The sequence below is a fragment of the Salvelinus alpinus genome, chromosome 5 (genome assembly GCF_045679555.1).
Source record: "Salvelinus alpinus chromosome 5, SLU_Salpinus.1, whole genome shotgun sequence".
In the NCBI taxonomy this organism is placed as follows: Eukaryota; Metazoa; Chordata; class Actinopteri; order Salmoniformes; family Salmonidae; genus Salvelinus; species Salvelinus alpinus.
This window is the reverse complement of record NC_092090.1, coordinates 75,077,475-75,104,802: the sequence shown is the minus strand read 5'-3', so window position 1 is coordinate 75,104,802 and position 27,328 is coordinate 75,077,475. Positions and strand designations below refer to the sequence as shown.

At 45.0% G+C, this 27,328-nt stretch overlaps 1 protein-coding gene across 1 annotated transcript in view; it reads right to left on the bottom strand.

The window, feature by feature from the left end:
• The window catches only part of LOC139576809 (adhesion G protein-coupled receptor A2-like), a 64,642-nt gene that overhangs the window by 26,568 nt on the left and 10,746 nt on the right, over positions 1–27,328 (bottom strand). Inside the window, exon 3 of the mRNA XM_071403305.1 lies at positions 3,596–3,667. Coding sequence (XP_071259406.1) covers positions 3,596–3,667 — 72 coding nt within the window. The remainder of the gene's footprint in view (positions 1–3,595; positions 3,668–27,328) is intronic.

The window sequence follows — 27,328 nt, the reverse complement described above, 5'->3', positions numbered from 1 at the left end:
GTGTGAGAATGTGTGTGTGAGGGTGTATGTATGTGTGTATGTGTGTACACTAGAACGCTAAGTGTCGTACACTGCAACGCTGAAGATGTCCTGTAAAGAGGGCAAAACAAACATAGCTAAATTGCTCTCTGCTCTTGGGTGGCATGACAGTTTACGAAGGCAACAGCGGCTTTGAGGAGGTTTAGCCCAATGAAAGGGCTAACTGTGTGGAGGAATCCACAGTGTGGCCTGCTCTGCTCTGGTTGGAGGAGGGGGTTCCTGTCCTGTAGCTGTGCTTTTATACTTATAACAGCAAAGCTCTGATTATACTCAGCTCTGCCTCTGCTTGGACTACTGTTTCAAACATGGCTGAGTAGGCTGAGAGGGACAGCATTTCTGTTTAGACATCTACTTCTTACAATTATGCATGGAGGAGTTTGGGATGCCCATAATAGGACACACACACAGACAGACATTGAAGTTGAGACTGAGATCCACTGAAAGTGTGGGTGCAGTTGACTGTCTGGTTGCCCTCCTGACTTTGGGGAGGGGTTGCTGTGGTGTTATTCCCTGGTGTGTGTTCAGCCGGCCCTTGTGGGCTCCTAGCTACCACATACAATTCTGAGAACCATATGTTTCTTAGAGATTGGTGACAGCGTGGTTATCCTATGGTTATTTTTCATACAACCTTCCCAAAACGTTCTGGGAATGGTGTAGGATACCCAGCTAGCACATACAAATCTTAGCTGTTATGTTTCTGAGGTGGGAATTTCAGTACTTCAGCATAACATTTCCTACAGGTTTCTTCATGGTTCTATATAAAGTAATGTTCTCAAATCGTTCAGAGAATGTTAAGAAACAACGTTCTTCTGTTGGAATTTCAGTACTTCAACATAATGTTTTCTGCAGGTTTAATCATGGTTCTGTTTAAAGTCATTTTCTCAGAACATTAAGAGAACTTTCAATAGTAAACACAAGAAAACATCAGTACCGTTCAAAGAACATTTTAAGAACGTTATTTTTTTAACATATCCATTCCATTCTCAGGATCAACAAAACTATCCTCTATCTGTTAAGTATGTTAAGGTGTGTTAACCACACCCACTAATTGGCTACACCTGATTTGAATGAGTGCTTGTTTCAATTTAGATGGGGTCTGGTTGAATGGACTAAAATGAACAGCTTTGTATGAGTTCCAAAAAAAATGCATGCTAGCTCCATCCTGGTGGCGCAGTGGACTCATTCCATGGCTAGAGAACATAAGATCATAGGTTTGAATCTCAGTGACACAATAAATAAGAAATGTGTTTGCATGGTTAATGCCTAAGCAAAGGAATTTCCATGTGTCCTATCTGTGCTTAGAGTTCAAAACAGTTGAGCTAACAGCTTTATTCAAAGTCTTATTGAAACATGTTCTCAGAACGTTAATTAAACCTCCCAGGAAAACTTTCAGGGAACCATAGTAAAATGTTCTCAGAACCTGCCTCCAACCTAAAACGCAGAACAGAGAAAATGTTAACTTCTGTGCTCAGAACATTTTACCGTTCAGGAAACGTATGGCTTTGTTCCCAGGACCAATGGGAAAACATAAACGTACGTTCCTACAACTTCCAAGGAACCAAATGTGCTAGCTGGGCTGGCTTCTACAGCACTGACCACATATATGAGTAACTGCTCGCCACTGGACCAAATGACAAGCACATGTCGACAACAGGCTGGAAATAATGAGAAAGACCTGAACGGTGACCAAGCTAGAGGCAAAACAAAACAACATAGCAACTCGCAGGGGGAGCAGCACAGTAGGTGGACAAAAAGCAAAATGAATCTTGCAGTTGTGGTTTTTTACTTCACATCTATCCATCTTTGCCCAGTTTGATTTTTATTATATCAAGTTGGTATATTTTAATATGAAAATAGTTGTTTTCCCATGAGCTCATTTTTTATTGTAAGTCGTGAAATGCTCAATTACAAAGTGTGGAGCACAAGATGAGTGAGCAGACCTCCAGTGCAGTGTGTCAGAGGGCTGGTGGAGGTCTGAGGTCTGAGCAGAGGAGTGAAATGAGTCCTGTGTGATTTACAACATGTGTGTGTGTGTGTGTGTGTGTGTGTGTGTGTGTGTGTGTGTGTGTGTGTGTGTGTGTGTGTGTGTGTGTGTGTGTGTGTGTGTGTGTGTGTGTGTGTGTGTGTGTGTGTGTGTGTGTGTGTGTGTGTGTGTGTGTGTGTGTGTGTGTGTGCGTGCGTGCGTGTGTGCGTGCGTGCGTGCGTGCGTGTGTGTGTGTGCGGGGGGTTCTTGTTCTGTGTCTCTCTCACTAGGTCAGAGTTTTAGCACTGCAAGCCTGCTCCACCCCTACTTCCTACTAGTTTTACCACTGTCCCAGGTACACTAGCCTGCTAGTGGGCAAGCTCAGGTTACCCACCCCACAAACCCCATGGCATTCTGGGGGGCCTTGTCTGCACTTGCAAAAACAAGTAATACCATCTCATTTTACATCAAACAAACAATTCTGCCCAAGCCTCTAGTTTGCCAAAGCCCCATACCACTAATCAAATCTCAGCTACACCCGATCTAACAATACAGGTCATAAAGATGATCAAACTAAGACTGAATAGATGAGGCTCTAACTTTGATTAGTAGAGAGAGTAAGAAGAAGGTAAGAACACTGTCACACAGGAGTGTTCTAGTCCGGTTTAGCTCACATAAGAGGGTCAAGCAGTTTCAGCAGATTTTGCTCTTTTTTCAGACCTGTCATGTCTGTGTTGAGCTCCAATAGGTAGGTACTAACAAGCTAACAACTGCAGCAAATTACCATATTTGTCTTTCTTCCAACATTTTGGAAAAGCTTGTTCACTTCATTGGTGGCAGCTCAGAGACGCATGTGGAACTAATATCGCTTAAGCACCATCTCCCCCCCACCCCTCCCCCAAAACTGCTGCCTCCTAGACATACACAGGCAAGAGTTGGCCCCATTCCATATTGTACAGTACAACACTGGAAGACCACTGTCGACTATCCTTTTGTTGATGCAACGTAAAACTCCCTTCCTCAGTATCACTCAGCATTTATATTTGTGTTCTTATGTTTACAACAGCAGGGACAGTTTGTGCCACTGATGAAAAACAAATCGTCAGAGGACTCAAATGTCAACCAATAGGAAACAGCCAGTGGACCAGCTAGGCAGTGGGACCCTACATCCACAGGTTAGAGCCAGCCAGCCAGCCAGCCAGCTGCCTGCCTCAATCTAAGCTACAGGCAGTGCAGGCAGCGCCAACAGCCTCCTCCTCCCATGGAATCCTCTTATCTTGTCCTGTAGAGCAGGGCTTCTCTGATAATGACGAATGGTGGGGTAATTATGTGATCTCTTCCACATAACTCTGTGATAACCACACTGAGTGTTTCATCCTCCCTGCTGGAAGCCAGCCCACTGGATAGCAGAGCTGCGAGAAGCACAGATCTCCCTGATACCCTGTCTCTGTGGGACTGTGGGCTCCGCAACACAGGGCCATCTGGGCTACAAGCACCCAACCTGTTGGTGTTAAACCTGCCAATGTTTAACCTATGAGTGAGAACCCAGGACAGACTCATTCAGATTTAGTGAAAATCACAAGCGTTACTCACAGTTTCTCCAGGGCATAGAGTCCAACAAAGGATCCATTTCTCAGAACCCTGATGCGATTGTTGCTCAAAATTCTGTTAAAAAAAGGAGCAAACCAAGATATCATTAGTATTGTGCTTCAACAAAACATTAAAAATCACAAAGACACACGTTCATCTCATACTTAGCCTACCTGAGTTTTATTAGTCAGACCCATATAGAATATGAAAGGAGAAAGGGCAATATCAGAGAAAGAGACGACCAACAACTCAATTGCCCAGAAAATGGGTTTCAGATAAAAGTTTGACTCCTCTAAGAGGGTCAGAATCTTCATGAGAGGATAAATAAACTGCACGAGCAGAAGTCACACGTGACCACCTTGGCCAGAGACATTACACAAAGCTGTTTCCAATTCATTCTAAAGACCAAATAGGAGACAGAGATTGGGATTGGGGGTGGGGGGAAGAAAGCTTGTGATAATCATCCTGGATACATTTTTTACATCATAAGCCAACGGCGTTCACATCAAAGGAAAGTCCGCACTCGTCATGACAATTACCCTTTTCCCTATCGGCAAATAATTTGGCTTATAGGGCCCTTATCAGACAAGAGTGCGAGGGGCTTTCTAGGACCAGCCTGCACTGAGCAGAGCAGAAGATCTGCTTTGTCTCAAGGGGCATCATAGGAAACTGTATTTACAGTGATCAGCCAGCCTATACGGACCAGCTCAGATGGACAGAGAGGCTACACCACAACAGAGCCCGCCAGCCTAGCCCCAGACACAGCCAGGCCTTCACAGGGTCCACTGTGACATTCCCTATTGGTGTAACCTGCTCAGGAGACACAGTCCCTGGTCCTGAAGCCTGTACCCCTACTACCCTACAACCCCCTGTGTCGTGGGTCCTGTCAGGTTGGTTGTGTGTCATGGGTCCTGTCAGGTCAGCTGTGTGTCTGCAACACCATGTCTTTGTGATTCTGGCCCCTCGGTGGGGTAGCAGGGTACAGCAGGGGCCCGGCTCAGGCGACAGCCCCCATCATTAACACGCCCCCCAGCCTCACGCCGCCTTCTCCCCATTCCCCGGGGCACTTAATGGGCTGTTTGTGAGATGAAGTGTGTTTTTAATCGAAGCTGAGGAACAGAACCGAGCGGAGCACGGGTGTGTGTGTGTGTCTTTAAAAGAGGGAGCTGACTGCCTTTCTTGCCACATTAATAAAAATACAACCGTCAGCCCTCACCTCCTCATCTTTTAGTTCACTTAATGAGCAGATGTAATTAGCAGCACCAACCGGTCACTTTTCCAACTAAGGGGTTGATAATGAATACATTGGTCATTAGTCACTAAATCAGCACTGTAAGAAATTAACTATATATTTGGTAGTAATATACCTGCAAAGTGTCTAAAGCTATCTATCCATCTACTTGAACTATATAATGTTTTCCTTCCTTTTTTGCTGAACCAAATTATATTCAAATCCATATGCAAATAACAATGAGCAGAAAATGCAGACTCTTGTGTATTGTGGTCGTCCTAGGGCGTAAACTGAATTTGAACCTGTGACTCCCAGTCCTAACGTCTCATGCGTCAGTTAGACACAGTATCTGTCATATAACTTGATGCAGGCCTGAGATGAAAGCTACAGAAGATCCGGAACTGCCTGAATAATTCAATACAGATAGCAGAGGAGAAAGTAACGTCTGGCAAAACAACAAGCCATTTAATTCAACACAGACAGTGTGTGTGTTCATGTTCATCTTTTTGCGCAGGTTCGCTTTTTTCATCATGAATCTTGTTCTGAAAGCAGCTCTGCACTAGTGGGCACAGCCACAAAGTCATAAAATCAGATTTTACACCTAACCCTAACCTTAACCACTGTGCTAACCATAATGCCTCACCCTAACCTTAAATTACATTTTTGTAATCAATATTTCTACTACCGCATGGCAAGTGGTACCGGAGCACCAAGACTAGGACCAAAAGGCTTCTCAACAGCTTTTACCCCCAAGCCATCCTGAACAGGTAATCAAATGGCTACCCGGACTATTTGCATTGTGTGCCCCCCCCCAACCCCTCTTTTACACTGCTGCTACTCTCTGTTTATCATATATGCATAGTCACTTTAACTATACATTCATGTACATACTACCTCAATTAGCCCAACTAACTGGTTCCCCCGCACTTTGGCTACCCGGACTATCTGCATTGTGTCCCGCCACTCACCGCCCGCCAACTCCTCTTTTACGCTACTGCTACTCTCTGTTTATCATATATGGATAGTTACTTTAACCATACCTACATGTACATACTGTATATAGCCTCGCTACTGTATATAGCTTCGCTACTGTTATTATTCAGTCTTTTCGCTGTTGTTTTTATTTCTTTACATATCTATTGTTCACCTAATAACTATTTTTTACTTAACAATTGCACTGTTGCTTAGGGCCTGTAAGTAAACATTTCACTGTAAGGTCTACACCTGTTGTATTCGGCGCACGTGACAAATACACTTTGATTTGATTTGTACAATATAGCCAATTTTGACTTTGCAGCTGGCCTATCTAAGGGGAAATCACTCAGTTCTCCCTCCAGGGCAAGACTCATGATAAACATCAACCTGCTCTTTTTGCGTGATTGTGTACAGTAAGTGTGTTGTGTGAGAGAGAAAAGTGAGACAATCAGCTCAGAATCTAAAACTATTAGTCTCAAGCGCATCCATTTGAACAGAAAATAATGAAACCTATTTTCTACGTTGCACAGAAGAACTGGAAAGCTCACTTCAGGAAATACACAAACATGATAAAGTAAAGCACATTGAACCCACTGTTTGGAAACATAAGATGTTCATTTCCAAGAAAACAAAAGGGTTGGCGATTCAGGACATTAGCATGTCATTTTCCTATTCTAGTACACCCATGTATCTCTGATGTCTGTAGCAGAGTGCACATTGCTCTTTCACATGATCAACACAAACAATACAGAGTAGGACTCTGAGAAAGAGCGAAGGTGAGACAGAGCTCTGTAAACAGCCTGAAATAGGCTAGATGCTCCCTCCCATCAGGCTAAACAGGAAACCAGACAATTAGCTGTTTATTCAGGACACGGCTGACAGAGGTCAGGGGTCAGGAGGAGAGCACAGAGCAGAGCACTGTCCATGAGCAGGTGGAAGACAGGAGCGACCGGAAGAGAGAACAAGCAAGGGATATGAGAAACCTAAACTCCTACATCAGAGTACACAAAGGCTGTATAGAGAATTTGTGTATTTTCAGAAGCACTGGAGATGAGCGAAGTCTGAGCTTAATTGAAAAAGCATGGATCACATACAGCATTCATCACTGAAGTGAAGAGAAGGAGGGGAACACTACTGCTTACCCTCAAATTGATAGAGTGGCCTGTTGTTTGAATGGCCTGCTGCGTCTCCACACTGACTGCCCCCTTGACAGATGGCACATTGAGTTAGTCTGCCTCCAAATACAATTGCAGCTCTATGGTGCACAATATGAAAAGTGCACTAACTCAATCCAGGCGACCTCTAAGGTACAGCAGAGCTGCATTAGCCTCCTCATTAATTTAGCCCTTTCAGACCAGTGGCTTATCAGAGATCAGAGCCAGTAATATAATCTATATCAGCTGTGTGTAAAACCAGGGTTGCAGGTCAGCATGGGGGGACACACAAAGACACTTCATCTAAGGCCATTCAGTGAAAATCAAACACTAGCAGGGCCAATGATAAGAGCCAGGTCATCCAAGATGATTCAGCTGTTGGAGCAGTAGGCATGTTGTTAATAGAGGCTGAGTGTCTACAGGTTAATGGCCTTAACCCCGATCACAGCTCTGGTCAGGTGCACATACTCTCATCTCCTCTCGTTTCTCTCCTAATAGGGATACAGTATCATGCTGTGATTACTCAACCGGATACATTCACCTCTGAGAGATGGAGAGTATACTGTAAAACCAGAAAGACAATAGAAACTGCTGGTAGCCTATACCTTAGTCATCCCTCTTGGTGCACGGCTGGGACAGTAAGTCAGGGAGATGCACACTGACTGCCAGACAAAGGGCCATGTCCCAGCAATACAAACCACAGCAACCCCTCCCTGGGCTGTGCCACTCACTTTGTTGGTTTGCTCAATTTGCTTCCTCAACCCACAAAGCCTTCGAGAGAGAGATGAGGGCATGTCAGCATGTCTCAAATTGTATTCATTCACTGATTTATTTCTGCTCCTTCCTCTCTGGGGAGAGGAGAGGATGAATGGTGACTCCAGGCCACTGTCTGTTTCAGACTGAACCTCTTCAGCTGGGTGGATCATGGATCCGATCAACTCCAACATTAGCACACACTCACACAGGTGTGAAAGAGTGGGCAGATGGAGTGTGTGTGGGAGTCTGTGTCTATTTCTGTCTCTATGTCTGTGAGTGTCTCTGTGTGTTTGTACGTGTTTGCCTCTGTGTGTCTCTGTGTCTCTGTGTGTCTCTCTGTGTATTTGTGCATGCTTGCCTACAGCTGCACTGGGTTTCAGGTCTTCCTCTGCCAGTAATCTTTTTTTAGTGAACAATCGTTCCTCTGGTGGTAATCTGAAGGCATGCTAAAGAATGTACAGTACGTACACTGTATACAGCGGAAGAGAAACCTTTCAGCTATTCAAATGACAGCTGAGGGCAGAAAAACTGGTTTAGGATGAGTCTCCAGGCTCCACTTTATAAAATCCTTCTCAAACAAGACAGGATATCCTCTCTTTCAAATCGCACATATCTGTTCCCAATAAACATTGGTGTAAAAATACGTTTTGATTCTGCTCCACTGTCTCGCTCTCTTTCTAATCATGTCCTCATTTGGAGACCTTCTCTCTCTTCAATAACTGTGCTACCAATCTTACATTTTATCATTAGGACTTGCAATCAAATCAAACATAAAGAAAAGAAGGGTCATTACAAAGAAACAAACAAAAGCAAACAAAAGACTAACTAGATGATAGTTTGTCTTCCATGGCTTACTGCAGACGTTTGAGATGTGTAATGTATGAATGAAGAGTCCCATGTTCCCATTTCCCTGATATCCACTGCTTTCCCAAATACCCTGCCGTCTTGGAGCCTCTCTCTCCCTGTCTCCACTCCAGAGGGAACTTCTGATTTTAGTTGCTTTATCCTACGGCCGACCAAAAGTAGGATAACAGTCTTAAGGAGAGGGTTCTATTTAATAAGAATCCCTCTGCAGGCTAAACTGTACACTCTCATTAACCGTCTCTAACCTGCCAACCCAGCATCTCATTACAACAATAACATCAACAATCTCCCTCTCTATCATAACACTGATCATCTCCAGAGTCGTTCTGAAACAAGGGTGCAGGAGACAGGGGAGAGGGGAGGGGGGTTCAAAGATCAGCCATGGCTGTGGGCTGTCCTACTACACACTGTGGAGACACAGTCCAATGGAACAACATGAGGATATGAGTACAGATTAGACACTACACGCCCAACCCCACCCTGACCAAGGCAAACAAAGAGAGGTGCAGGTTCAATGTAATAAAGAGAGTCAAAACAACTGAACACGCCACTGTTTAAACATAATTTAACTTTGGATGGACCTCTTCGCTAAAGGACCACACGAGGTGAAGGACAAGAACCCCTGAAAGAGTTTGGTAAAGCGCCACAAACTCGGCACACGACACAAGGCTCTATAGCTCAGAGATTAAAAGACCAATAGCAGCCGCAATAAGAAAATTATTCACTGAGAGTTTCTGAGTATCCAATTCAAACCAGTTTAATCTGCATGGTGATTTTATACTGAAAGCATCAGATTGTGTCACAGCAAAATGTAGCCATTTCATTCCAATAACCCATCGAAAGTCATTTCTAAAGGAAACCGAATGAGGCTTTTAAAGAAGGAAGAAGTGACTTCATGTCTCTCAACGCTAAAGCAGACACAATACACCTTTGGATACATTCTCAGTCTGGACACTTTATCTAGAATACTGTAGCTTCATGTAATTAAAAGAATATTTGAGTAATCTTTATTTAAGCATGAGTAATTCCATACTCAAGCATTATTTAGATCTCAGCGTCCTGGCAATGCATACGAGAACAGTTACTGTAAAGACATGGCAGTCTATTCTTCAATAAAGACATCACAAGGTTGGAACTTGGACTGATGGAGACAGACAGATCGGGTCTGTGAATATTGCGGGTGAACCCATAATTTTATTAAAAACTCCATTACTTAACTTGGCTGTTAACAAGTTTCTCAAGATGTCTTAGTTCCAAGTGCCACGTTTAATACATCAAAAGCAATTACCAAACTCCAGCACATTACGTAGCACCTTCCAACCTCACCTCATACACATGGAATGGACTCTAACAGACAAGCCCCAGCCAAAGAGTTAGCCAAAGGCTGCCTGCCCCTCTCTCTACTGGGATAAGTGGCAATTGTCTTCAACACAAACTACTGTAAGGTGTGTGTGAGTATGTATACACACTGTACAACATGATGTTTGATCATTGGGTGGTAGAGGAACGAATCAGTGAAGCCTTTGGATGAGAGTGTGACTTTCTGAATGGTTGGGGACCATTTGAACAGCTTAGCGTCTGGTTTGCAATGACAATCCACTTTTTCTGCATTAGCCAACAAGTTATGGACCAGGAGCAGGTCTGTTTCAGAGACACACGGAGCTGGTTATAGGGTTAAGGGGTGTGTTCACTTGTTAGCGGGCTAATGAGAGAGGGAGTCTGGTCACCTGCACACACACACTTTCATTGTGACATGTCACAGTCCTCAGTCCTGCTACTAATGAAGGCCCAGACCAATTACTGCTGTAAGCTTTTAGCCACAGGAGCCCCATCTCAGCAGGAGCATGTGTGTGTGTGTGTGTGTGTGTGTGTGTGTGTGTGTGTGTGTGTGTGTGTGTGTGTGTGTGTGTGTGTGTGTGTGTGTGTGTGTGTGTGTGTGTGTGTGTGTGTGTGTGTGTGTGTGTGTGTGTGTGTGTGTGTGTGTGTGTGTGTGTGTGAGCTTCTAGCCACAGGAGCCACATCTCAGCAGGAGCATGTGTGTGTGTATGTGTGTGTGTGTAGAAGGGATCTACTTCCGGCGCCGACAGAGATGGCCGCCTCGCTTCGCGTTCCTAGTAAACTATGCAGTATTTTGTTTTTTTACGTGTTATTTCTTACATTGGTACCCCAGGTAATCTTAGGTTTCATTACATACAGTCGGGAGGAACTACTGAATATAAGAGCAACGTGAACTCACTATCATTACGACCAGGAATATGACTCTCCCGAAGCGGATTCTGTGTTTTGCCTTCCACCCAGTACAATGGATCTGATCCCAGCCGGCGACCCTAAACAACGACGCCGTAAAAGGGGCAAACGAAGCGGTCTTCTGGTCAGGCTTCGGAGACGGGCACATCGCGCTCCACTCCCTAGCATACTACTCGCCAATGTCCAGTCTCTTGACAACAAGGTTGATGAAATCCGAGCATGGGTTGCCTTCCAGAGAGACATCAGAGACTGTAATGTTCTTTGCTTCACGGAAACATGGCTCACTCGAGAGATGCTAACGGAGTCAGTGCAGCCAGCTGGTTTCTTCACGCATCGCGCCGACAGAAACAAACATCTTTCTGGTAAGAAGAGGGGCGGGGGGGTATGCCTTATGATTAACGAGACGTGGTGTGATCATAACAACATACAGGAACTCAAGTCATTCTGTTCACCCGACTTAGAATTCCTCACAATCAAATGTCGACCGCATTATCTACCAAGGGAATACTCTTCGATTATAATCACAGCCGTATATATTCCCCCCCAAGCAGACACATCGATGGCCCTGAACAAACTTTATCTGACTCTATGTAAACTGGAAACCACACACCCTGAGGCTGCATTCATCGTAGCTGGGGATTTTAACAAGGCTAATCTGAAAACAAAACTCCCTAAATTCTATCAGCATATCGATTGTGCTACCAGGGCTGGTAAAACCCTGGATCATTGTTATTCTAACTTCCGCGACGCATATAAGGCCCTCCACCGCCCTCCTTTCGGAAAAGCTGACCACGACTCCATTTTGTTGCTTCCAGCCTACAAACAGAAACTAAAACAAGAAGCTCCAGCGCTCAGGTCTGTTCAACGCTGGTCCGACCAATCTGATTCCACGCTTCAAGACTGCTTCGATCACGTGGATTGGGATATGTTCCGCATTGCGTCCAACAACAACATTGACGAATACGCTGATTCGGTGAGCGAGTTCATTAGAAAGTGCATCGGCGACGTAATACCCACAGCAACGATTAAAACATTCCCAAACCAGAAACCGTGGATTGAAGGCAGCATTCGCGTGAAACTGAAAGCGCAAACCACAGCTTTCAACCAGGGCAAGGTGACCGGAAACATGACCGAATACAAACAGTGTAGCTATTCCCTCCGCAAGGCAATCAAACAAGCTAAGTGCCAGTATAGAGACAAAGTAGAGTCGCAATTCAACAGCTCAGTCACAAGAGGTATGTGGCAGGGTCTACAGTCAATCACGGATTACAAAAAGAAAACCAGCCCCGTCGCGGACCAGGATGTCTTGCTCCCAGACAGACTAAATAACTTTTTTGCTCGCTTTGAGGACAATACAGTGCCACTGACACGGCCTGCTACCAAAACCTGCGGGTTCTCCTTCACTGCAGCCGAGGTGAGTAAAACATTTAAACGTGTTAACCCTCGCAAGGCTGCAGGCCCAGACGGCATTCCCAGCCGCGTCCTCAGAGCATGCGCAGACCAGCTGGCTGGTGTGTTTACGGACATATTCAATCAATCCTTATCCCAGTCTGCTGTTCCCACATGCTTCAAGAGGGCCACCATTGTTCCTGTTCCAAGAAAGTTAAGGTAACTGAGCTAAACGACTACCGCCACGTAGCACTCACTTCCGTCATCATGAAGTGCTTTGAGAGACTAGTCAAGGACCATATCACCTCCACCCTACCTGACACCCTAGACCCACTCCAATTTGCTTACCGACCCAATAGGTCCACAGACGACGCAATCGCAACCACACTGCACACTGCCCTAACCCATCTGGACAAGAGGAATACCTATGTGAGAATGCTGTTCATCAACTACAGCTCAGCATTTAACACCATAGTACCCTCCAAACTCGTCATCAAGCTCGAGACCCTGGGTCTCGACCCCGCCCTGTGCAACTGGGTACTGGACTTCCTGACGGGCCGCCCCCAGGTGGTGAGGGTAGGTAACAACATCTCCACCCCGCTGATCCTCAACACTGGGGCCCCACAAGGGTACGTTCTGAGCCCTCTCCTGTACTCCCTGTTCACCCACGACTGCGTGGCCATGCACGCCTCCAACTCAATCATCAAGTTTGCGGACGACACTACAGTGGTAGGCTTGATTACCAACAACGACGAGACGGCCTACAACGACGAGACGGCACACTCCGAGGTGAGGGACCTCGGAGTGTGGTGTCAGAAAAATAACCTCACACTCAACATCAACAAAACAAAGGAGATCATTGTGGACTTTAGGAAACAGCAGAGGGAGCACCCCCCTATCCACATCGACGGGACAGTAGTGGAGAGGGTAGTAAGTTTTAAGTTCCTCGGTGTACACATCACGGACAAACTGAATTGGTCCACCCACACAGACAGCGTTGTGAAGAAGGCGCAGCAGCGCCTCTTCAACCTCAGGTGGCTGAAGAAATTCGGCTTGTCACCAAAAGCACTCAAAAACTTCTACAGATGCACAATCGAGAGCATCCTGTCGGGCTGTATCACCGCCTGGTACGGCAACTGCTCCGCCCACAACCGTAAGGCTCTCCAGAGGGTAGTGAGGTCTGCACAACGCATCACCGGGGGCAAACTACCTGCCCTCCAGGACACCTACACCACCCGATGTCACAGGAAGGCCATAAAGATCATCAAGGACAACAACCACCCGAGCCACTGCCTGTTCACCCCGCTATCATCCAGAAGGCGAGGTCAGTACAGGTGCATCAAAGCAGGGACCGAGAGACTGAAAAACAGCTTCTATCTCTCGCCATCAGACTGTTAAACAGCCACCACTAACATTTAGTGGCCGCTGCCAACATACTGACTCAACTCCAGCCACTTTAATAATGGGAATTGATGGAAATATATGTAAAAATGTATCACTAGCCACTTTAAACAATGCCACTTAATATAATGTTTACATACCCTACATTACTCATCTCATATGTATATGTATATACTGTACTCTATATCATCTACTGCATCTTGCCATCTTTATGTAATACATGTATCACTAGCCACTTTAAACTATGCCACTTTATGTTTATATACCCTACATTACTCATCTCATATGTATATACTGTACTCTATACCATCTTCTGCATCTTGCCTATGCCGTTCTGTACATCAGTCATTCATATATCTTTATGTACATATTCTTTATCCGTTTACACTTGTGTGTATAAGGTAGTAGTTGTGGAATTGTTAGGTTAGATTACTCGTTGGTTATTACTGCATTGTCGGAACTAGAAGCACAAGCATTTCGCTACACTCGTATTAACATCTGCTAACCATGTGTATGTGACAAATAAAATTTGATTTGATTTGATGTGTGTGTGTGTGTGTGTGTGTGTGTGTGTGTGTGTGTGTGTGTGTGTGTGTGTGTGTGTGTGTGTGTGTGTGTGTGTGTGTGTGTGTGTGTGTGTGTGTGTGTGTGTGTGTGTGTGAGAGAGAGATGGTAAGAGAGAGAGACAGAAAAAGAGGGAGAAAGAGAGAGAACATGTGTGTACGATAGACCTTCCCAATATTAAAGGGCCTCTTTTCATTCGCAGGTCTTCCAGTGCCTCTGCACTGGACTGGTAGCTCTGTCCTGATGGCTAGTTGAGTGCCCTTGAATCACCATTCAGTGCCCTGGTCTGCCAATGTTCCAGACCCATCACAGGGAGAATCAGGTGGACAAGGGAGACTCCACAGCCACTCAGTGGTAGAAAACTAAGCTACCTCTGACAGGAAGCAGTTATGTGTGGCCCAGGGGCACTGGCTCTGCCCTCAGAGGCCTGGGTCACCACACTGAATGCAGCAGGCCACTGAAGGCCCTTGAGCACAACAAGCACTTTAGCAGTAAATGCATCTTGAGCCGTGAATGTGTCCATTGTCCCTAAGCCACCAGTGTGCTTCCAGCAGGGAACAGGGAGCTTTGCCAGACTACAAGTCCTATTTATCTCCTGTCATGTACATGAGCATCCATGTAATTGCATGTAAAATGTTTTTGTAAAATCATGTCACAGGCACTGATTGAGTTATTCAAGCATTATGGAAAAGTGAACAGAATCTTCCTGACGAGTTTGCTTGTTCTCAGAGTTGTGCAGGGTCATTCTTGGTGTGCAGTCAAAGGCTGTGAAAACCAGAAAGAGTTATACAGTGTACATCCAAATAGTGTATATCTAAGATGCTATGTACAATATTTGTTTTCCAAGACTCAGGAAAACAAAGAAATTAAAGATTCATACAAAATTGAAACTATATTGTGACAGTAGATTGCAATGTGTCTCATCCTGAAGCTGGATAGTGGAGTGAGTTTTTTCATATTATTTGTATTGTAGAAGCGCTTATTATAGAGTATACTGCATTGTGCTTGGGTAACCAGGCGGGGCAAGGGAGTCTATATGGTTTGTGGTTACATGTGTGTGTGGTTGCATGTGTGTGTGTGTGTATGTGTGTGTGTGTGTGTGTGTGTGTGTGTGTGTGTGTGTGTGTGTGTGTGTGTGTGTGTGTGTGTGTGTGTGTGTGTGTGTGTGTGTGTGTGTGTGTGTGTGTGTGTGTGTGTGTGTGTGTGTGTAAGACAGTCAGATGTATCCATATGCAACAGCATATACATATGTTTGAGTGTATGTGTGTGTGTAAAATGGCAAGCAGTCCTTCAGCAATTCCTCAGTCTAAAATTATAATTGGGGCTTTATAAACAGTCTCTAATTAGAGAGGGGAGGATGGAATACTATTTTGGATGCTGTGGCCGTGCACGCCCTTCCCGCATGTACACACACACACACACACACACACACACACACACACACACACACACACACACACACACACACACACACACACACACACACACACACACACACACACACACACACACACACACACACACACACACACACACACACACACACACACACACACACACACACACACACACACACACACCGCTCCTGTGTTCAGAGATGGTCTCCCACAAGGAAACAGTCTCAGGACAATTCAAGCAGCAACACTATCAATTAATGAGAAAGCAACTTCCATGACATGTGGGTTTTTAATTCTACATAGTTTTTATTCAGTATTTCCTTTTAGTTGCGCAACACATTTTAAACCTGGGCAACCAACAAAGACTGAAAGATGAAAGATGTAAGCCAGTGGCTGCCTAGAATCCTAACAATCCAGGGTAAAACACAGCAAGTAAATGATGAAAGTATAACTAAGATTTACACAAGAGAATGTTAAAAACTGCAAAGTCCAACCAAGTCAGCAACTCCATCACTGTGTAAAGTTTGTTCTTTTAATGAGGCAATTTAGTGAATCTAGGCTTTTCAAACAAGTGGAATGTGGTCCATGCCTGACTAACATTGTCTCATTGTTCTGTCTCATAACCAAGCTCTGTTTTCTGCTCCAATGCAAAGACTGCTGGGAAATGGGTTTGCTTTTACAAAGGATAGGGCCAAAATCATTCTGACCCAAATAACTTAACAATGCTGTTTGGCTAGATGGTGAGTTAGACACTGTTTGTTTCATGCAATAAATATCTATTGTAGAAATGGTTGTTGTCTTATTGAGTGGCTCTGTAACGCTAAGTAAAGTGGAATACAATCAACAGGTTTCATAACTCCACTCCAATTACTGGGTAACGGGCGTCTGTAAAGCCATTGTTCCCTTAGAATTTGTTCAATCGGACCAATTTTCACACCATGCAAATGGTCCTCATATAATTCACCAGAAAGATGTTCTTAGTGTAAGCTTTTACAACGATGATATCTCAGTTTGTATAATTATAGTCGAGGAACCATTTATTTTTATGACACATTTAACCCATTTATCAAACATAATCATGTTTTAGTTCAAAAGAGAGCAAATGCATTGTTTTCTTTTTCACTAATTCAATGATTAATTTCAACCAGTAAATCAGAACTGATGAGGGTACATTTTGAGGTATTATAAACATTAGACAAATTAAGTAGAACTATCTGAAATACTGTATGTCCAACATTAAACATACGGGTGGATATTGTTACTATCTTCAGATATCAATTCTCAGTATCACACAAACACTTACACAGAAGTGGTCACACACACAAACTTGTGACCGCATGCATTCTCAGCACGGACACCCACCGCCTTATTCTGTGGGTCTGCAGTCTACTGCTCCCAAAGCAGAAACTCTGGAGGCCATTTCTGTGGTTCAGCACGGGGAAGAGAGGGGAAGGGGAAGACAGACAGACGGGTGGGGGCTATATCTGGAGAAGAATAACCAGAGAGTCATTTACTTTTTGGAGTAAGATAAGAAGGAGCTGTATAAAAGGAAACATTATAATAACAAAAGTCAATCAAGGGTGTAATGTTGCCATGACAACATATTTCTCTGTTTTTGTCAAGTCTGAAGATCGTGGCATTTTGAGCAACAATCTCAAGTGATGAATGAACTATGTACACCCTTGTAACTTATCCAGAACGTCAGCAGCCCGTCTGGTGTTCAACCTTCCCAAGTCCTCCTACTGGCTTCCAGTCAAAGCTCGCATCCACTACAAAACCATGGTGCTTGCCTATGGAGCAGCAAGGGGAACTTTCCCTCCTGACCTTCAGACTATTACTTAAACCCTACACCCCAACCAGAGCACTCCGCTCTGCCACCTCTGGTCTCTTGGCTGTCCCACCCTTACGGGGAGGTTAGATCCCGCTCAGCCCAGTCAAAGACCTTCTCACTCCTGGCACCCCAATGGTGGAACTAGCTTCCCCCTAGCCACAGTATCTTAAGATGAATGCACTATCAGTAAGTCTCTCTGGATAAGAGAGCCTGCTAAATGACTAAAATGTAAATGTATGAATTCATCAGAGATGGACAAACGGAACATACAGTAGATATCAAAGAAGTGTTATTTCTAGAGCTGTGACTTTTCCCTTGAGCCCCCAGTCAGGCAGGTCCTGGGTATGTGTGGCATTGACAGGTGCTGAGGCTGTTCATAGTGCCCTGGGTATCCAGTGTCAGGCCTTTGTTTTTATTTTTTGTATTTATTTATTGCTATCCAGTGCCCCACCTAGGGCTGTGGTGGTCACACAATTTCGTCAGCCGGGTTTTAATACATTGTGAGGCTGCCTGATGTGACTCTAATGATGATTTTAAAAAAGTTGCTTAGAAGACATGAGCTCTGCATTGTTTTTTGCACAGGCTGTACACACAGCATCAGTCACTCATTCCCAATTTGACAAGCACTTGATAATGCCTAGAATTTCCCGGGGCATCCCCTTTGTGTGGCCGTAATGCATTCTAAAATAATCCATGCCTTTTGTGGCCAGTGGCCAGTGTGCACTTCTCCCTGAGTTCTGCACACTCCATCACATGATCGGGTCTTTCTCACAGGCTACAAGTGAAGACAGACACATTGGGGACGTAACTGCGCGAGTCCTTATCCAATTCCGAGGTGCATATTGAAGATATAAGAAGAACTGTCCATATTTGCTTTTCGTCAGCCAACAAGATGAGTAGGCCTAACGAACAGCAAAATTACTAGCCTATGTCAATCTACTATCCCTCATAGTACAAAGGTTCATCTATTCTATTCTGTGGGAGAAATAAATGTTCCAAACATAGTCTGGGACAGTTGTGGGATGCAATAGATCCAAAATTAATACAACCACTAGCATCAATGTCAGGACCCGGTGCGAGAAACAGTCACTAAATCGGCAGAACCCAGAAGATGAGGCAGACACAGCAGTACTAGAGATGGTGGTTTAATAAAAAATAGATATCTTCCAAAATACAAAGAAAATCCACAAAGTGGTAAAAACAGCAAGGGAAAAACAAACCTCAAAAGACTAATACAAAATACAAAAGAACAAAACCAGAGAACCTCTGGAAAATCCAACAAGAGACAAATATATGTTCACAACAAGGCTTGGGCTGGGGCTGGGTGCTAACATACAAACACTGAGCAAGGAACTGAGGAACACACAGGGATTAAATACTAACAAGGGAACGACATACAGGTGCAAACAATAATTAGAGCAAGGGAAAAACAAAAGGTACAAAAAAGGTGCAATGGGGACATCTAGTGACAAAAAACCAGAACAGTCCTGGCCAAAACCTGACAATCAACAAAAACGTTTTTTACGCAATGTGGCTGACGCAACAGATCAGAACATTTAGCTTAAAATGTTGATAAACTATTAGGCTATTTCTTCACATTACAAGCACAGAAATGCGCACATGGTAGTAGGCTATAAGCACGAATGTTCCTTTAGTGGAAAACACCATTATCAAGTTTTTCCCCATACATTTTTATGGTAAAAAATTTCTTCCCAGACTTGAAACTCACGTGCTGCTTATGTATGCCAGTTAGGCTCTACACCCCTTGTAAAGCAGATGAATGTGCTTCATTTTAAGAAGTTATTTGGCCACTTTAGTTGTGATACAAACCTTTATAAAACATATAGGCCTATGAGCTAGGCTACATGAGGTGTAGGTCTACTACGAGGTGTAGGTCTACTATGAGCTAGGCTACATGAGGTGTAGGTCTACTACGAGGTGTAGGTCTACTATGAGCTAGGCTACATGAGGTGTAGGTCTACTATGAGCTAGGCTACATGAGGTGTATTTTCACCGATCAGACTATTATTGATTTAATCTTGTCTTTACATATATTAAGTAATAAATGTTTGAAATTTGTTTTGATTTAGAATGGACCATTATCAAGCGCCTGTATCGAAACAGGGTCAGTGGGAATAAAACAAAAGGAATATATGCACTTAAATAACAAATGGAGGACGCTTTTCCCAGTGGTATATTTTCATGCCAGCCAGGTAGGCTATACTCCTGTTGTAAATATAAGAAATGTGCTTAATATTAGAAAAGTTGAGAAATAAATATAGTAGGCCTAGCCTATAGAAAGCTGATCCTCCAATTTTTAGTAGAGGCCATCTAAGAAATGTGCTTAATATTAGGAAAGTTGAGAAATAAATATAGTAGGCCTAGCCTATAGAAAGCTGATCCTCCAATTTTTTGTAGAGGCCATGCCCTGATCTGTTTCACCTGTCCTTCTTCTTGTCTCCACCCCCCTCCAGGTGTCGCCCATCTTTCCCATTATCCCCTGGGTACTTATACCTGTGTTTTCTGTTTGTCTTTTGCCAGTTTGTCTTGTTTGTTCAAGTCAACCAGTGTTTTGTCTTAACTCTTGCTTTTTCCCAGTCTCTCTTCTTCTCGCCCTCCTGGTTTTGACCCTTGCCTGTCCTGACTCTGAGCCCGCCTGCCTGACCACTCTGCCTGCCCCTGACCCTGAGCCTGCCTGCCGTCCGGTACCTTTGCCCCTACTCTGGATTACCGCCCTCTGCCTGACCTGACAGTGAGCCTGCCAGCCGTCCTGTACCTTTGAAAAATGTTTGATTCTCTGGTGTTCGGGAGAGAAACTGCCCGGAAGTTACTCCAGCTTTGGCAGGACTCCCTCAGTGAGGCAGACTATGCGATGGATTTCCGCACGCTAGCAGCGGAGAGTGCCTGGAACCCAGAAGCGCTGTTCGACACGTTCCTGCGCGGATTATCAGAGGAAGGACGAGCTTGCAACCCGGGAACTACCGAAGGATCTCGACTCACTCATCACTTTAACCATCTGGATCGATGGTTAGCTACGGGAACGTAGGAGGGAGAAGAGGTCTGATTGCGGTCCCAATCGCTCACTCAAGGATCCCACCTTGCATCTGATGAACTCCGAAAGTCGTCCCCGAGAGGATCCGAGCTTACCCGAGTTCCTCCAAGAGCCTCCGAAGACTGCCGATTTGCCTCATCCCAAACCGATGCAGCTCGGGAGGGCTAGGGTTGTATCCAGCCGAATGCATACGCTGACTTAACACCCAGAGGTGTCTGTATTGCGGTACTGCCGGTCATTATGTGTCTACCTGTCCCTTCAAGAGACCTAGCTCATTGGTAGGAATGAGTACTCTGGTGGGTCTTAAGGATAACTTTGCTTCTTGACCCCCTCCCCATGCCACCATGCTGTGGGGCGACCAGTCCAAGTCTCTCCAGATTCTAATTAACTCGGGTGCCGATATGAGACTTATGGACGTTACCCTGGCGTCCGAGCTGGGCATCTCCACTCAACCCCTCTCCATTCCCATGGATGTTAGAACGCTGGATGGGTGCACTATAGGCTGGGTCACCCACCATGCCACCCCCATCAGGGAACCACAGCGAGACAATCCAATTCCTGATAATTACGTCTCCACAGGTTCCTGTGGTATTGGGATTCTCTGGGCTCCAGCGACACAATCCCTCGATCGACTGGTCTACTGGTGCCATTGTGGGCTGGAGCCCGTTCTGCCACGCTCATTGCCTGAAATCAGCTCTGCTTGCCCCAGGACATATTCCTGGGGACTTGGAAATTGCCCCGAACATCTCCGCTATTCCCGCAGAGTACCAGGACCTCCGGGAGGGGTTCAGTAAGGTCCGGGCCACTTTTCTTCCGCAGCACCGACCGCTACCCAAGTATGTTAGGCCGGATGCGCTGGCACGCCACTAAAGCCCTGCGGCTAAACACCCGGAAGCCAAGACCTTTCCCCCTTGCTCCAAACCATTATCCCCTCTGCTGTTCGTCCTCTGTTGCCCCGTACCCACCATATACTTCATACTTTTCATGTATCTAGATGTAAACCCATGTCTCACAGCCCTTTGTCTCCTGTTTCCAGGCCCACCCCTCCCCCATCTCATCAACGGACAACCGGCATACACGGTGAGACGTCTCCTGAAGGTTCGACCTCGCGGCAGGGGATTCCAGTACCTGGTTGACTGGGAGGGTTATGGCCCGGAGGAGAGGTGCTGGGTTTCCACTAGGGGCATCCTGGACCCAGGCCTTATCTCTGATTTACAACACCGACACCCCACTCAACCAGGTAGGATGCCAGGTGGCATCCCTAGAGGGGGGGATACAGTCATGCCCTGATCTGTTTCACCTGTCCTACTGCTTGTCTCCACCCCCCTCCAAGCATCGCCCATCTTCCCCATTATCCCCTGGGTACTTATACCTGTGTTTTCTGTTTGCCTTTTGCCAGTTTGTCTTGTTTGTTCAACTCTTTTTCTCACCCTCCTGGTTTTGACCCTTGCCTGTCCTGACTCTGAGCCCGCCTGCCTGACCACTCTGCCTGCCCCTGAGCCTGCCTGCCGTCCGGTACCTTTGCCCTTACTCTGGATTAACGACCTCTGCCTGACCTGACCCTGAGCATGCCTGCCATCCTGTACCTTTGACCCACTACTCTGGATTATCGACCCCTGCCTGCCTTGACCTGTCGTTTGCCTGCCCCTGTTGCTGTAAAAAACATTGTTACTTCAACACAGTCTGCATTTGGGTCTTGCCTGAAACGTGATACCATCACTCTGTTTTCTCGCGCAATTGCATAGCCTATTGAAATGTTGCGCAACATGAGCTCATGGGCTCTCATGAAGTGTTTGATTATATTTTCGATTACATTTGCATTGATGTCAGAGTGATTAGAGGAACAACAGAGTGCTGAGTACCAGGCAGTTAGCAAGTTTGGTAGACTACTAATGACCATCAGGAGCATCAGAGCTTGGAGAAGCATAATTACCATGACTTAAATGTCATGTGGAATTTGACTACCTTCATGACTCGTGACCAACGATGTGGTGGTAATAGGGTCACCGCAACAACCCTAGCCCCACCTAACATGTGTGGACGTAGGAGAGCCCACTCCCCCTCCTCTAAACACCTTTCCCCACATAAATAAACCCTCTCCCAGCAGGAATGCCTGTGTGTTCCGAGTGCTCCACAACTCCAAGCTTTTGGAATTCTCTCTGCTGATAAGATGGCTGTTGGGACATTTCATCGACATACTCCTGTCTCAACACATACTGACTCACAGACCCAACACAAACCAATGGCACATCTGCTAGCCCTTTTGATAACACAACACGGCCCACCCCACTCCCAAGATGCATTTCGTTGGATGGTGTATACCATGTGTATCCCGTACATACGACTAATAAAACTTGAAACTTGAAGATCACAATGTTGGATGGATGGGAGACACTATAACACTCCCATTAGAATCCATATAGACAGTGGTGTACAGTAGGGACAGAACCCAGGCCCTACTGCGCCCACGCAGGCAGAGAGCAGCCTCACTGCAGCTGTCTGAGGGGGTGTCCTGCTGCTACACATTCCTCTCAGTGCCTGCTGACGGCCAAGGACAGGCATTGGTGCCTCCCAGCCTGCCACCCCTCACATCTGCGGCCACTCCTTTGGGTTGGCACTCGCTGGACCAAGGTCATCAGTAACAGACAACAGTGAAAACAAATGGCAAAGGAGGGGAGAGGTTTTGACTTTTATAAAAGCATAAATTATAACCACCCAGACTTATAGACAGCACACTCCCTCCCACTGAAGATGTGTTTTCACCACCTCAGTGCTACAGTGTTATTAACCATTAGAGACAGAGGATCCATGGTTCTCCAGACCTTGCTAAAAGAAATGTAATCTATCTGTATCCTTCACAAAGTGCTAAACTACATAACACACACGCAAGTATGCATGCACGCACACAGACACACACTGACACAGGCACAGACACACATACACACAACCAAACACACACACATTCCCAAAACTATATAGCTACACACAATGGAAAATGTATTCAACATTTAGTCCTAATATTTGGCTAAATAAATAAATACTTATTACCAGGTGGTTAACATCAAATTACTTTTCATGAAATGATGCTACTGTATCGAAACTATACTATAGGTTCAGTCTCTTCCCTGGCTCTTCCCCCAGTGCCTGAGGTCCGGTAAGCAAAGAGAGAGGCAGAGACTGGGGAGCAGTCAGCCTCCTGGGCCACATCCCTATGAACAAGTGGAGGTTTCTCAGAGGAGGAAGGGGAGGACCATTCTACTCAGTGAATTTAAGAAAAATACAAAAAGTTATCCTTTTTAGATAAAACTAAACTAAATATATCCACATCACCAAGTAACTATTAAAACACACTGTTTTGCAATTAAGGTCTATAGTAACTTCAACAGCACTTTGTAGAGTAGCACCATGGTGTAGCTGGAGGACATCTATTTTCCATCCTCCTCTGGGTACATTGACTTCAAAACCAAACCTAAGCGCATCATGGTTCACAGGCCCTTCCATAGACTTACATAGGAATTATGACAACTTCCACAAAGGTCTTTATGTTAGCTAGCTGTCTAAGGCTATCCAACACAGCAAGTCAAGGTAATCTTTTGGTTTTATTAATTTATTGCCACCGGGGCCCACCGATGAACTGCTAAACTGCTTGCTGTACACTGTACTGCGTGATTGTACACATGGATTGGATTGTGTTGACTATGACGTTAGCTAATATGGTGACAACGATGTAGGACGTGTAGCGGTTAACAGTTATCGTAGGAAAGTTTGGCTTGGAGAGATTTTTTTGTGTTGTGCACTGAAGTCCACAAGAGAAGGGAAAAGGTGAGACTAGGACAGTGCGTAGATGCCAGAAGGAATTATACTACTAGCAAAGTGATGATGCTGTATGTGGCTGCTTTGAAAGTGAACTATGTGTGCGGGTGATCAGGGTTGTATTAATTCCGTCGATTCTGTTGCAAAACGTTTCTTAAACGCACGCAAACGGAACAAAACGGGGATGGACCTACCTGAATTTGAACTTTTTGCAACTGTTTGGACCTATGTTTGCACCCCAGATCAGCTAGATGCAGGCAAGAGCGTGCAAGGCAGTATTGAATGTGTCACTGTCTATCACCTTGATTACTCAAATTTTTCTCTCAATCTGTGCACCTACGTTGTAAACTTCATGATGGGTATAGAGCAAATTTGAGTGTCACGTAGTAGCCTAAGCCTAGCCATGTTACATTGAGCTGGGTGAATGGAATATGAATGACAGTCATCCAGTATGCTGTAATAGAAATAAGGCCAAGCTCATTAAAAACAAATCGTCCTCACTAATCTTAAACGGCACCGACCGACAATGCTGCCAAGCCTGTAGACTCAGCCTCTCCCTCTCTCTTTTCTCCCTCTCCCTCTGTTCTACCATTTTTCTCTCTCCTCTGCTGTACCTCTTCTCTCTCTTCTCCTTCATTCTCACCCTTCTCTACCTCTTCTCCCTCTTCCCTCTGCTATACCTCTTCTCTCCCTCTCCCTGCTATCCCTCGCCTTCACAGCCGTGTGCAATTAGCCCTAAACACAGCCCTGCCCTGAGCAGGCTCACATCTGGAAGGAGTTTAGACATGGCAGTATCCTACCAAGACGGCTAAATATTTATGTTGAGAGTTACTGTGTGTGGATGAACTCATGATAGAGGGGTGGGGAGGTAGGGAGAGAAAGAGGGAGAGATAGAGAGAATGAGGGAAAAGATGACTAACTCATGGAGAATTGGCTGGGAATAGGCTGGGAATAGAATTGTAACCCTAAACCACTGATAAGTTGTAAGTCAATGAACAATTTACCAAAGGGCAGCCATTTAAAATATTTTAACATACACTAATGGAGGATATCCAATGCTATCTGATATACTTCAACCTAACTGATTTAAATTTCCCACACATTGTTCAACCAATCCAAAGCCCACAAGGTGTGGTGAGTCGCAGGAGGAGGTGACAGTGTTAGGCTCACTGTTTGTTCCTTTATGGTCCACTGGAACAACAAACATCCAACTAATACTTTTAATAAACAAACCCCCGTTGGGATTTCCCATGGGCTGAGCAGCCTCAGCTGGAATGTTCATGGGGGCCAGCTGTTTTGCATTAAACGTAGCAGTCAGCCCCAGAAGACCTGGGTCAGGCCTGGTGTCCCCTAGCACCATAGCCCTTTCCACCGCTGGCTGCATGGAAACATGGAGCAGGATATTCCTCTAACCTGCCCCAGGAGAGGGCCTGGGCGACAGGTAACCAAATCGGGGGAGGGAATGATGCAGAGCAGGCAAAGGCTGAGCCCCCCTACTGCACCTAGGATACAGTCTGCACAGAGTAAGGAATGTCAGGAATAACAGGAATATCAACACAACTTTTCACATTCCACATCTGGAGCTAATGTCATGAGTGAGGATGAGAGCATCAGTGTTTGGTGCAATTCATTGAAAGCTTTCTGCAAATTACCTTTCCAGTCACCTTGTATTTCAGTAAAGAAATGGTAAGGATGGCCTTGGACAGTTTTTCACATGAATGTGGGAAGGAATTGTTTGCTCCTAATACACAGCCACATAAAAGTGTCACGGTATGCTAAACATGTGTAGGAAAACAAATAAAGTGAAATTAGTAGGTGCAGGGATGCAATATTATCTTCAATCACCTCCACTGCTGCCACCTAGGCAATTTTTAAAATTCTTTCCTATCCTCTAGTTCTGAGAAATGTGTTCCGCAGATGTTTATGCTGCCTTTATTAAGCAAAAACACAAGGCCCTATAAATGGACCGCTAGCCGCCTTGGGCTCCCTCTGGCATAAATCCTCTGGATGTACCTCCTTTGCATGCACCAATGGCCCAGTCTGAGGTTTTACTGCGCCATATGCAGGCGAGTGATGCTCCCACTGGGTCAGAGAAAAGGAGTATTGTGGGATTGTGGAGGAGCGGAGTACCTTGGGAAACACTTCAATTAGTAAAAACATTGTGTTCTTTGGAGTATTTGGTAGCAGCTTCATATGTGTGCATATAGCTCAGGAGGCTACTGTAATATAAATACGGTATCAAAACAAAAAACAAACTGTGTATTGACAGTATTATACGGTTAAAAAAAGTAAATGCTACCATAATCGGAATGAATGAATGGATGGATGAATTAATAAAATGAATTGAGGGGAGGGGTTTGTATTACATCTACATTTTACATTTTAGCAGACACTCTTATCCAGAGCAACTTACAGAAGCAAATAGCGTGCCTTGCTCAATTTATTTTATTTTTATTTCACCTTTATTTAACCAGGTAGGCCAGTTGAGAATAATAATAATAATAATAATAACATTTACAACTGCGACCTGGCCAAGATAAAGCAAAGCAGTGCGACAAAAACAACAACCCAGAGTTACACATACACAAACGTACAGTCAATAACACAATAGAAAAAAATCTATGTAGAGTGTGTGCAAATGTAGAAGAGTAGGGAGGTAGGCAATAAATAGGCCATATGGGCTAAATAATTACAATTTAGCATTAAGACTGGAGTGATAGATGTGCAGATGATGATGTGCAAGTAGAGATACTGGGGTGCAAAAGAGCAAGAGGGTAAGTAATAATATGGGGATGAGGTAGTTGGGTGTGCTATTTACAGATTGGCTGTGTAAAGGTACAGTGATCGATAAGCTGCTCTGACAGCTGATGCTTAAAGTTAGAGAGGGAGATATAAGACTCCAGCTTCAGCGATTTTTGCAATTCGTTCCAGTCATTGGCAGCAGAGAACTGGAAGGAAAGGCGGCCAAAGGAAGTGTTGGCTTTGGGGATGACCAGTGAAATATACCTGCTGGAGCGCGTACTATGGGTGGGTGTTGCTATGGTGACCAGTGAGCTGAGATA